We start from the raw sequence: 12,066 nt of genomic DNA, 5'->3' as shown, positions 1-12,066 counted from the left end.
ATTAAAAGTTTGGGTTTGAGTTTTAAATATTATTGGTTCAATTGCCCCCGAGCGGGGGGTCAATTTAACCATTCGACACGTTTAGATAAATTAATAATTTTTAAAAATTCACGTTGTTTATTGACTAATTTATGTATTGATAATGATAGTAGACTTAATAAACTACCATTCCAAGAAAAAAAAATTATTTAGTTTTAATTCGAATAGTATAAAATTACTAAACTTTTTTTGGTTTAATTGACCCCCTTTTCCATTAAAAAAATTAAAATTCATTACAATTTTGTTACAATTCAGAAAAATTTAATTCTTTTCGCTGAAAATCGATTCAAATAATTCTTACGCACAACAGGTTTAAACATTTCACTTTTCTTTAACCACATTGCCATATCTCTACAATTCTCAAGAGCACAATTGTATTTTTCGTTGTTATGATTCGGACAAAGCGTAAACATTTGTGGCGCTATATCAAACCCGAACTTATCTAACGGAATGATCTCTTTCCTATTACCAATAAATTGCATCAAAAGTTTTTTCTGCGTATTGTTTCTCACATATATGTACTTAACATTTTTTAAATATTCAATAAGCGTTTCCTTGAATGTTTTAAACGGCAATTTACCTTTATACCAAGAAATCCCGTGTCTATCGTAAAAATAGTCATAAGAAAGCTTGTAAGTCAGCGGTAGCTTTTTCAAATCATAAGGCGCTTGGACAACTTGATAATAATCTTGTTGTAACTCCCCGCTTTGGTCCATGGTTATCGCACCAAATTCTTTCACCGCAAAGACACCATGTGGAAGGTCATAACCCACAAAATCGACCACCATATGAATTTTCTCCCTGCTACTGCTTGTATAAAATTTAGAGTTCTTTAACCAACTGGTCATCTCAAAGAGATTATCATTGGCAGAATTCTTCGTACCTGACTGCTGATGATGATGATGATAGTGTGTTGACATCCTTAGCGAATTAGTATAATCTAAGTCTTCGAGACATACAAACTCATACATAGTTACATCTTCAGGTTGATTGAGAAAATTCAACAATAATTTCTTCTGCTCTCCATTGCGGATGTAAATGTATTCAGACTCTAGTACATAGGTCCATAAGTCATTAAAGACATCCTCAAGTGATTTAGTACCGGAGTTCCAGTCGACTCCATACTTTTCAAGGTACTTTCTATACCCTGCTTTAGTTTGATGGTCAAGTTCTTCCCAAGTACACGGCGGGTTTGATATCAGAAAGACGCTATATTCTACGAGCACCGTGTCTCTCTCTAGTCGGAACAAAGATAGTTCTTTGATTTTGTATTCATTGCTTGGCATGAAGTAACCGTTGAAATTGATTATCAAATCAGTGGCCATTTTTCCTGGCGCGTCTACAAATATGGAGAAATTGATTGTAATGGTTGATTAGAAATACTTAAGATCACCAATTTTTGCATTATGATTGTCAATAGCTGTTAATGATTTGTTGCTTGATCAGTTTGCTCTGTCAACAATCTGCCATGAATTTTTGATGAATACACTGTTAAAAATTTCTATTGTAATTTTACAAGAAATGTATTGGAAGCTAATAGGCAGAACATTTATTTAAAAATTACAATCGGGTATAGTAATATTACAAAACATACATAGCTCTGTGAGGTTACTAATTTTACAAACCGGTTATGTTATTTTACAAATATTTTTAGATTAGCTACACTGATAGAAGGATTTGTTTATAGTTAAAAATATTTGTTAATATTTAACAAATCATTTATTAGAGACCACTTTTTAGTCCTTAACAAATATTTCTTAGTATTTAAAAAGATTTATTAATATTTAATAAATGAATATCTGATTTATTAAATACAAACAAATCATTTTAAATACTAAGAAATATTTGTTTGATACTAAAAAATGGTCTCTAATAAATGATTTGTTAACTATTAACAAATATTTTTTTAATACAAATAAATCCTTCTATCAGTGTAAGTTTGTAAAATAACAATACTTTCCTTTAATTTTACTTGAATTGAAATAATAATAAGAAAGATTTGATTTAATATTTCTTGTCATTTTATTTTTATGAAGCGCTGAATAGATTTTGCATCTCACGTAGACCTAATTTTTACAACTCAGATAATATAAAGTGAAAATAATATTTACCCTAACTAAGAATCAAACGCGAGCCGCGCGTTTGCCAGACCGATACCTAACGTCCTACGCCGTATGACCGATAGGTGCATGGTTCAACACCTTATTATTCTTATAAGCTAATCCCATATGGTGATTGAGCATTACGGCTTATTATTTATTATTTACATTATTTATGTTATTTAATGCTGTTTATTGATGGAAAATAACTAACTTTTACATTATTTATAATTCATTGAATATTATAAAAATTAAAATCTAACATATACTCAAGCATAACATAACAACGAGCTCTTGTTATACAAATAATGAACAAGACCGCGTAGTAAAAATTTATAAAAGTTTTTTCATTTGTTTATAATAATTTTTCAAAGTTATCAAAAATTGAAATATCCGGCTAATGTTATAAAAAAAAATTTTTTTCCTAAATTTTTAATTTTGGTTGTTTTTGTATTGATATATTGCGTCTAGTAGCTTGGCTAAAAAATTTTTAACCTTAATTGTTTAAAAATTTGTTAGAAACTTTGTGTCTCTTCGTTTTTTGTTTATAACAAATGAAATTTTTAATGGCGGAAAAATTAAAAATTACCCATTTCGCAGAATTAAATTCTGAATTCAATGCATCAATCGCCATATTTTTAAGATTGGAACGACGATTTTTCGCATAAAACTCACTTCTCGACTAGGCTATATGATTGTAATTTTACAAAAATTGTTAACAGTGTATGAAAGGTAAAAATAAAACATATCAAAAAATAATTTCAATAATTTCAAATCAACGTGCAATTCATTACTCGCTATCACTACTGTTTAAATAAAGTTGCTCATCTCCGAAAATACTGTGGTAGTTTTGAGTATTTATCAGCGGAAAGTATTCAGAGTTAGACTGTTGATAATGTCTCCCCGAATCAGGATATGTTGTTGATGCTCTTACGTTATCAGTGAACGTAATACCTAATTGTGATGCCATATCATCAATATCTTTATCAAGTCTTTGATTGGATGCAACATCAACCCGGTAATTTTGCTGCATGATTGAGGAATTTCCAACAGAAGTATCGATGCCTTGATTGGAATTGGCATGTTGTTGGATCAGACCTTTGCGAATCCTCGGACAGTAGATTTTATTCTCCAAAAACCACTTAGTCATTTTTCGAGCATGATCATCAGCACAGTAATGATTCAATTCGTTATGATGCCGCGGACATTTAATCATCATAAATTCTGACGTGATGTTGTACCCTAATTTGTCCAAACAAATAACTTTAGGTCGATTTCTTTTGTCGATAACGCGCAAAAGTGCTTCTTTCTTTTCACTATCCTTGACGTAGATATACACAGCACTATTTAGGGAACTACTCATTCGACTACTACAATCATTTAACGAAATTTCACCGGCCTGCCACGTAAATCCAGTTTTACGCTCAAACTCTTTATAGCTTTTGGGTCCCTCTGGTAAGAGTCGAATTGGAGGAAACTTGAATGATTTTGAATAATGCAATCTTTCGACACCATCGTGATCAATTTCAATCATCGTAACTTCCTTAATCATGACCGTCCAGTCAAGTTTTTTGTAGTAACTGAAATCAATTACAGCATGCGTTCTATTCAATGTAAATCCGGTGTATAATTTATATTTTTGGACAAAGGCAACCATTTTTTCGACGTTGTCATTCGCGCACCTTTTGTTTGGTTGCTTATGATTGTTACAAGGCGAAATATTCGTATTTATCTTCGAATTAATCGTAATTTTGAAATCAAAGTTTTCGCGCAAAGTTATTATCTTAGGTATCATTGTTAAATGATATTGTTTTTCCAAGAAATTTATCAGTGATTGTTTATTGTTTTGATTGTAAACAAAGAATTTGTACGCTTTATCAAAACAGAAATTTAAATTATTTTTAAAGGTGTTTTTCCTTTCCGTACCTTTGTGCCACTTTATTCTGTACTTTTCGAAATATTTTTTATAATTGCCATAAGTTATTGGATCAAGATCATCTGACCTCAATTCGGGACTCAAAACTTGAAAAGAAGTGTCAATTATCTCACCGGTTTTGTTTATCACGTATAAAGAGTATTCTTTTATGTTGAATTCATTTTTCGAGTCAAGATAACCATTAAAATCGATTACCACGCTGAATGATTCCTTGTTAAGCTCTTTTAAGTACTTTATGTTCATTTTTTAACAATTATAATTTAAAAACTTTTTTAAAATCAGTTGTATGCTACCTAAACTATAAAAAACCTTTCAAGCTTTTACGGTAATTACTAGGATATTGTTGAAGTTCCCAAGAAATTAGTTATGGCGCTGTTGTTTTTTTAATTTAATTTCTTTGTTCTTTAACGAAATTGCACTGAGCGTCAAATTGAACATTGTAAAAAGTGTTAAAACAAAATTATCACTGTTTTTTGCACGCCTCATAAGCGAAGTGGATAAAGTAGTGCTCTACTCTCACCTTATAAAAATCAAGTGATTTTTTTAACTAAAATTGTCTCTATTTTCTATCACACTTGTAGAATAATATTTACCCATAAATTTTATGGAAAAACACTAGTTTCAGAGCATAACATTTTCAAAAGACATTTTGCTTTTTAAATACATAAAAAAAATGTTTAATCAAATTATTCTGTGGACGTCCGCGTGTCTGATGTATGGAAACTGGCGTGGTCACGATAACAGCCAAAAAACTTAACTGATCAAGTCCATTTTCATTTATACGCTTCAGTATTATCCAAAACTAAGTTCTTTCGAAGATTACGGTCTAATTCAATGTAGTTTAATTATAATTAGCAATAAAAGTGCCCGTCATGATCAATTCGGTCCAGTACAACTCCGGTCAAAATAACTCACCCACTATAACTCCGGTCAAAACAACTACTGTTCAAAACGACTCTGTGCCAAAATAACTCCGGACAAAACAACTCCCAGCAAAAACAACTCCGGATGAAATAACTCCTAACATAATGATGATGATGATGATATTAATGAGGATGATGATGATGATGATGATGTGTTTTTTGATGAATATGTTTGTGCGAATCGATTCCTGTTCATTGTATACGTTATAAGTTGAAATTATTACTGAGTTTATGCTTTGAGTCGTTTTGTTCGGAGTTATTTTGGATGTGAGTTGTTTCGTCTGGAGTTGTTTTAGTCTTGAGTCATTTCGTCCGGAGTTGTTTTGGTCTGTTGTTTCGTCCGGAGTTGTTTTGACCTTGAGTTGTTTTGTCCGGAGTGATTAAAGTCAGAGTTGTATTGTCTGAGTTGTTTTGACCTAGCACCAACAATAAACTAAAATTCACTTATCGTTTGTATATCTATATCTATGTTAATAAGGTTTGTTTACAACAAATGCGCAGTACCTTTCTTTTCTGGGTGGACAATGGCGCGAAAGATTTAAAAGTATTTGTATTTTAAATTAGTCAATTTTATTATCTAAAATTAAATTATAAGGCGTGCAGTTTTGGATTTTCCAAACTTTTTTTTTTTTTTTTTTTTTATTAATTAAATCAATGATCGAATAGATATTATAATGATGAAAAAAAATTTGTCATTAATAATTAATGGTCAATTTTCGCTAGTGTAAAAATATCTAATTATATCTAGCATATAAATAATTTAAATACATTGCAATAATCCATAACTCAATAATTTTCCAAGTAAATCCAGTAATGTTATTGACCTTAAAACAATAGAGTCAAAATCATCTAAACTAGAAATCGAATTAATAATTAAAACAGTGATATAATAAAACTTTTAATTACTTGAAATTAAAAAATGTTTGGGTCTTCTAACATACTAATCACCTGGTGCAGGTGGAATTGAGGATGGATCTTTATCAATTACCACTTCTTTGGTGTGTACCAAGTCTCAAAACCAGCCTCAAGTTCGCTGTAAGCTTTTGTTTATACTTTCTTATTAAAAACACATTTAAATGACAATTTGCACATAAAAATAACAAGCAAAAGCACTTAACACATGAAATTATCGAAATAATTAAACAATTTTTCACCTAACATAATTATGGGTGATGATTATGGTAATTTACTCTAGGAATAATTTTGTGGTTAAAGGTTCAGCGACAAGTCTCGAAGATTCGCGTGAATCAACGCCATCTACCGGGACAGTAATGAAAAAGTACGAGAGTGACATTGAAATATTGAGCAACCCAAGTCAAAGTAGTATTGAAGTATTAGATGACGGAACTAAGTAAGTGTACAAGCATGATTTTTCAAGATTAAAGTTCACTAATTTAGTGTGTTGAGATGTTTGAAGAGGTTAGAGTTTAGGGAATTAAGTTATTTTTATCATTCAGATCAAGCACAACGCCCAATCGGAAACGATCATCCGAAGAGCGTCGTATTGCGATAGCGCCATCATTATTAACAATTCCGGATGCAACTCCTGTTATGGCGGGTCTAACGGAAAGTAGTTCATCAGGTTTGCATTTTTTTTTTATCATTCTTATCATGTCTTATGGAGCTAAAATTGCCTTGATACGTCTATGTGTGGCCAATTTTCATATCAGACTATATCAAGACTACTAAAAAATCAAATATGGACACTCCAGAAAATTTTTTGACTGGTTATTTTCCTGAATCCATGAATTTCCATCAATCACTATCATTAATTATTTCAATTGTAGAAACTTGTGTCTGAACTATTTAACTGATCTTCGTTAAAATAGCTTCGATTTAGATGTAAAACTGCTAAAACTTCTATTTCTCCTGTTTTGATGTAGGTTCTATGACTGACAGTGTTTGTACCACATACGAAAATAAGCATAAGACGCCAACGAAACTCACAGGAAAGAATTCAAACGACTTGGAAATTCAACCCGGAAGCTTAGGAAGCATCAAAGAATCTCCGTTTACACCAGTGTCCAACCTGACATCAATGCTAGGTGGTAAGTAACCTTTCCTCTTTTGCCTTGCATCAATCTGAACGGCTGAAATCTGTTCCAGGCCTGTTAAGTAGTATAAAAATAGGTGCCAAGAACTCGACGTTGAAATTGGACGAACCGGAGTACTTGAGCACAGACATACAATATTCCTTTACTAATTTTACTAGTGTAGATCATCGTATAAAGTTGCACTTGATATTAAACGTGTTTGAGTTAGAAAATGAAGAGCTTGTTTTGTTTTTACGGTCTGAAATTCTACTGCAAAATCAATTAGTTCCATTTGCGGGGTGTTTGGTTCTATCGACATCAAAAATTTACATTCTCAAAATCGTCGGAGTTGAAGGGGAAGATCCGTCGCGTTGGTTGCACAAAGAAATTTCCTGGACGATGGACCGCGTCCGTACATTCGTGCCGTTGCCTTTCAAACAGGGTATCATGATTGAATTAGAAAACACGTTGACAAATCGGTTAAATAACAGCAGCGTCGCGGATCAGGATAATGTCAACAATAACCTACATTTGTTGTGCATTCTGCAAGACTTTCAATGGACATCAAACTTGATGTTCTACTTAACGGATTTGCCGTTGCCAACCAGCTGTGAAGTTGAGTTTGCAATTGATGAGAATTCTACCGCGTTGATGCATCAACTTATGACTGATTCTAAGTATAGGAGAGATAATGACGCGGTAAGAATTTTCGCGATCTTTTCATTTGCGAGCTTAAATATAGGTGAAAGGACTGTCCAGGTCAACATGGCGGGACTGTTAGTTACTACTTCCTCGATAATTGTTACGGAAGATAAACTGCATTGGATGTTACCTGAAACGAATGAGGAACCGATCAAATTGACTGAGCAATCAATAAGCAATCTCATTGAAGTGGTGAGTTTATTCTAAGTTAAATTTATTTATTGTAGTCGCTTTTTTTAGATTAATTTTTTTGATTCTCACGATCGTTATCACTGCCATTCATATTATCATGGCGATGATCATAATCATCATGATTATGATCGTAACCATCATCTTTCTTATCACAATTGTGTTTCTGACTATTATGACTATGATCACAACCAATATGCCTATAATCATGACTATCATGATCGATTCTTATTATGACTATGATCCCAACTATCATGAATATGATCCTGACCATCAATCTAACAATACATTACTACAAGGATAACTATGATTCGGTTATCATGATTTCGATCATAACCGTGATGATTCCTATCAAGACTAATGTCACGACTGAGTTCCTGACTATTATGATTATGATCACAACCATTATAACTATAACTTCGACCATCATGATTAATCATCATCTTTACTATGATCAAGACCATCATGATTTTTTCATGACTTTCATCTCGAACATTATGTCCATGATCATGATCATTAAAATTCCTTCTAATCATGACTTTAATTCCAATCATTATGACTATTATCCTGATCATCAATCCTAAAATAAATCATGATAAGGGTAATTATGATCTCGACTGTGTTCCTGACCATTATGATTATGATCCCAACCATTAAAACTATAGTCAAGATCATCATGATTCATATCACGACCACGATGATTCTTATCATGACTTTCATCTCGAACATCATGACCATGATCCCAACCATAAATTCAACAATACATTACTATAAGGATAACTATGATCCAATTATCATGATTTCGATCATAACCATGATGATTCCTATCATGACTGAGTTCCTGACTATTATGATTATGATCACAACCATTATAACTATAACTTCGACCATCATAATTTATCATCATCTTGACTATGATCAAGACTATCATAATTCATATTATGACCATTATGATGTTTTTCATGACTTTGACCTCAAACATTATGTCCATGATCATGATCATTATAATTCCTTCTTATTATGACTTTAATTCCAACTATCATGACTATGATCCTGATCATCAATCCTAAAATGGATGATGATAAGGATAACTATGATCTCGACTATCATGGTTCTGATCATACTCATCATGATACTTATCAAAACTATGACCTCGACCATAATGACTATCATCAATCAAAAAATTTCCTATCCAAAAAAGCTACCATGCTACCAAAATGTAATTGATTGTTATCATATCCAAACAATGATCTAATTTATCTGATTAAACAGATATCAGACGAATGCACATTAGGCTTAAGTTTCCTCGATGAAGTAGCTGGCATCGAAGAACTCTGGACATTCAAGTTTGTATCGACCGAAGCGGCAAATGCTGTAATCAACGCGATCCAACCCCCATGGGAGGAATTGTTCTCAGTGCCCTTGCAAATAACAACAAAGACACCTGCTGATGTAATCACTTAGAATTCGACAAAGAAAATAATAAATACTATTAAATTGCCTTACGTGAAATCGAATTATTAAAATACTCTTTTTTTTTACATAACACTATCATTTTTATGAACTCTTATATACTAGCCTTGAAATAATTAATAAATTAATTAATTAATACATACGAATGTTATAGATACATAAATATACAAATGATATTTTTGTATCGGTTGATAGAAATAATTAAGCAATCATTAAGTTAGAGTGTAATTAATAATTATATTTGTAAAGTAAAATGTGCTAAACAAATTCGAACCTGTGATAAATAATATTATCTTGTAAATTATGATTAATAAAACAATATAGATAAATTTATTGAATTTTTTCTAACTCTTTTTTCAAATAAATTAACATTATCCCAAACAAGCAGGAAAATTTCTTCAACTATTGCACGCCTCATAAGCGAAGCGGATGAGGTAGTGTTCTACTCTCGCCTTACAAAAATCAAGTGATTTTTTTAACTAAAATTGTCTCTATTTTCTATCGCACTTGTAGAATAATATTTACACATAGATGTCATGGAAAAACACTAGTTTCAACATTTATAACATTTTTAAAAGACATTTTGCTTTTTAAATAAATAAAAAAAAATGTTTAAAAAAATTATTTCGTGGACGTCCGCGTGTCTGATGTATGTATGGAAACTGGCGTGATCACGATAACAGCGGAAAAACTTGACTGATCAAGTCCATTTTTGAAATAAAACTTCTTTAGGCGCGACTAGAGAGTAACTCAGATTTTTTTCTGACGGAAGTAACGCTTACTATAGTCTATGTAGTTTCCGCTATTTAAAAATAATAATTTGGATTGGTCGTAAATGTATGTCATATACTCCACGCTTCTTGACTTATACGCCAGCTAGTGGCAAATATCATAATCAATTAGGATTATTTATTTCCAATATTTTCAAACGGATCAATTGTGAATAGCAATTTGATCTATCTATGAATACTTCTTGACTTCAATCAACAACGCGTTTCGGTATAACGATAGATGCTGTATTTTCAAGAAAAGTAGCAAATTTAGAGAGTAAAATTTATGTTTCACATTATAGTTACTACAAACCTATAATTTCCTATAAGAAAAATACATAAAAAACTATAATGACATTCAAGTACCTATTTCGAATGAATAATATTAATATTTATTTTATTTATTTATTTATTTATTTATTTATTTATTTATTTATTATTACCAGGATACAAAATTAGTATATACATACAAAATATGCACCTATAGAGGTGTTATAAAAAACACCTGTACATAGACCTGGAGAAACAAAAACTTATCAATAAAAAGACTTAATATTAATATATAAAGTATCATTTTAAAATGAAAAAAGAAAAACAAGAGAGCATATTATGATAACAAAAATGTAATCATGAAATTAGATATCAATTGATGCTATCCACTGAAATACTTTTTTTATTAAGCTTATTTTTTATATTTAACGACTTTAAAGTCTGAGGTAGTTTATTAAAATACTTAATTGCTATATATTTAGAATTTTTGCGCGAAATATTTTTATTAATCTTTGGTAATTGTAAGGATTTAGCTCTAGTTTTACCCTTATAATCATTATATTTTTCTTTACAGTAAGAATAATGATAACATAGAGACTCTGCAATAAACTTATTTTTAATTCCCATTATCGGAGTTTTATCATCTTTATCATGTAAAAATCGGATTAATTTATTTTGAGTATTCATTAGCACTTTCATTACATTTTTATAACTACCCCCCCAGGCAATAATACCATACGTTACAATACTTTTAAATAAAGCATAGTAAATCATTTTTAAGGCTTTTTTATTCATAACATTCTTTAGCTTGTAGAAAATAAACATGAAATATCTGGTCTTTCTCAGAACTTCTTTGACATGTTTATCCCATCTCATATGACTATCAAAAATTAAACCCAGATATTTACAAGTGTCAGACCGATTAATAACCTTATCATAAATCTTTAATACAAAATTATCTAGAATGCTGTCTTTGTGTGAGCCGAAAGTTATGTAATTAGTTTTCTCTATATTCAAAGTTAGATAGTTATTGCACATCCATTTCCCTATTTTATTAAGTTGTTCCGACATTTGTGCTTGAGCTTCTGTCCAATTTTTACCAGTACATTTAATTATTGTGTCATCCGCGTAAGCAGCTAAACAATTTTCAGGTAGTTCTTTAAAAATATCATCCATGTATAATATGAATAGCAGTGGACCCAAGATAGTGCCTTGGGGAACACCGATCTGCACCTTACATGATTTACTCATAACATCTTTAAGTTTGACAGCCTGAAACCTATTTGTAACATAATTACTGATTAACTCAGCAGCAACACCTCTAATTCCATACTTATACAATTTATCAAGCAATATAACGTGATCTACCGTGTCAAAAGCTTTCGCTAAATCCAAAAAAGCTATTACTGTCGGATTATTGATATCACGATTCATATAAATAAAATTAGTGATAGCTACAATAGCATCTTTCGTGCTTTTATTTCTTAGAAAACCATACTGATTATTATATATATTAATATAACATTTGAATAATCTTTGTAAAGCACATGAATAATAAATATAAATAAATTATAATATGATATTTATTATTTATTTAAGTTAAAATTTAATCATTTCAGTGATATATGCCGT

The 12,066-nt window shown here is 30.9% G+C and overlaps 1 protein-coding gene across 2 annotated transcripts in view; it reads left to right on the top strand.

The window, feature by feature from the left end:
• The window catches only part of LOC123263206 (serine/threonine-protein kinase 11-interacting protein), a 40,798-nt gene extending 31,074 nt beyond the window's left edge, over nt 1–9,724 (top strand). The window contains exons 2-7 of one of the 2 annotated variants that reach the window (XM_044725780.1): nt 5,955–6,032; nt 6,213–6,348; nt 6,455–6,579; nt 6,881–7,045; nt 7,104–7,924; nt 9,194–9,724. In XM_044725780.1, coding sequence (XP_044581715.1) covers nt 5,955–6,032; nt 6,213–6,348; nt 6,455–6,579; nt 6,881–7,045; nt 7,104–7,924; nt 9,194–9,385 — 1,517 coding nt within the window. In that variant the 3' untranslated portion in view covers nt 9,386–9,724. The remainder of the gene's footprint in view (nt 1–5,954; nt 6,033–6,212; nt 6,349–6,454; nt 6,580–6,880; nt 7,046–7,103; nt 7,925–9,193) is intronic. The other variant, XM_044725781.1, reaches the window with a different exon arrangement.
• Nucleotides 9,725–12,066: the final 2,342 nt, after the last annotated feature.

Source organism: Cotesia glomerata, linkage group LG4, assembly GCF_020080835.1.
Source record: "Cotesia glomerata isolate CgM1 linkage group LG4, MPM_Cglom_v2.3, whole genome shotgun sequence".
NCBI lineage: Eukaryota > Metazoa > Arthropoda > Insecta > Hymenoptera > Braconidae > Cotesia > Cotesia glomerata.
This window is presented reverse-complemented; position numbering and strand designations above follow the sequence as displayed.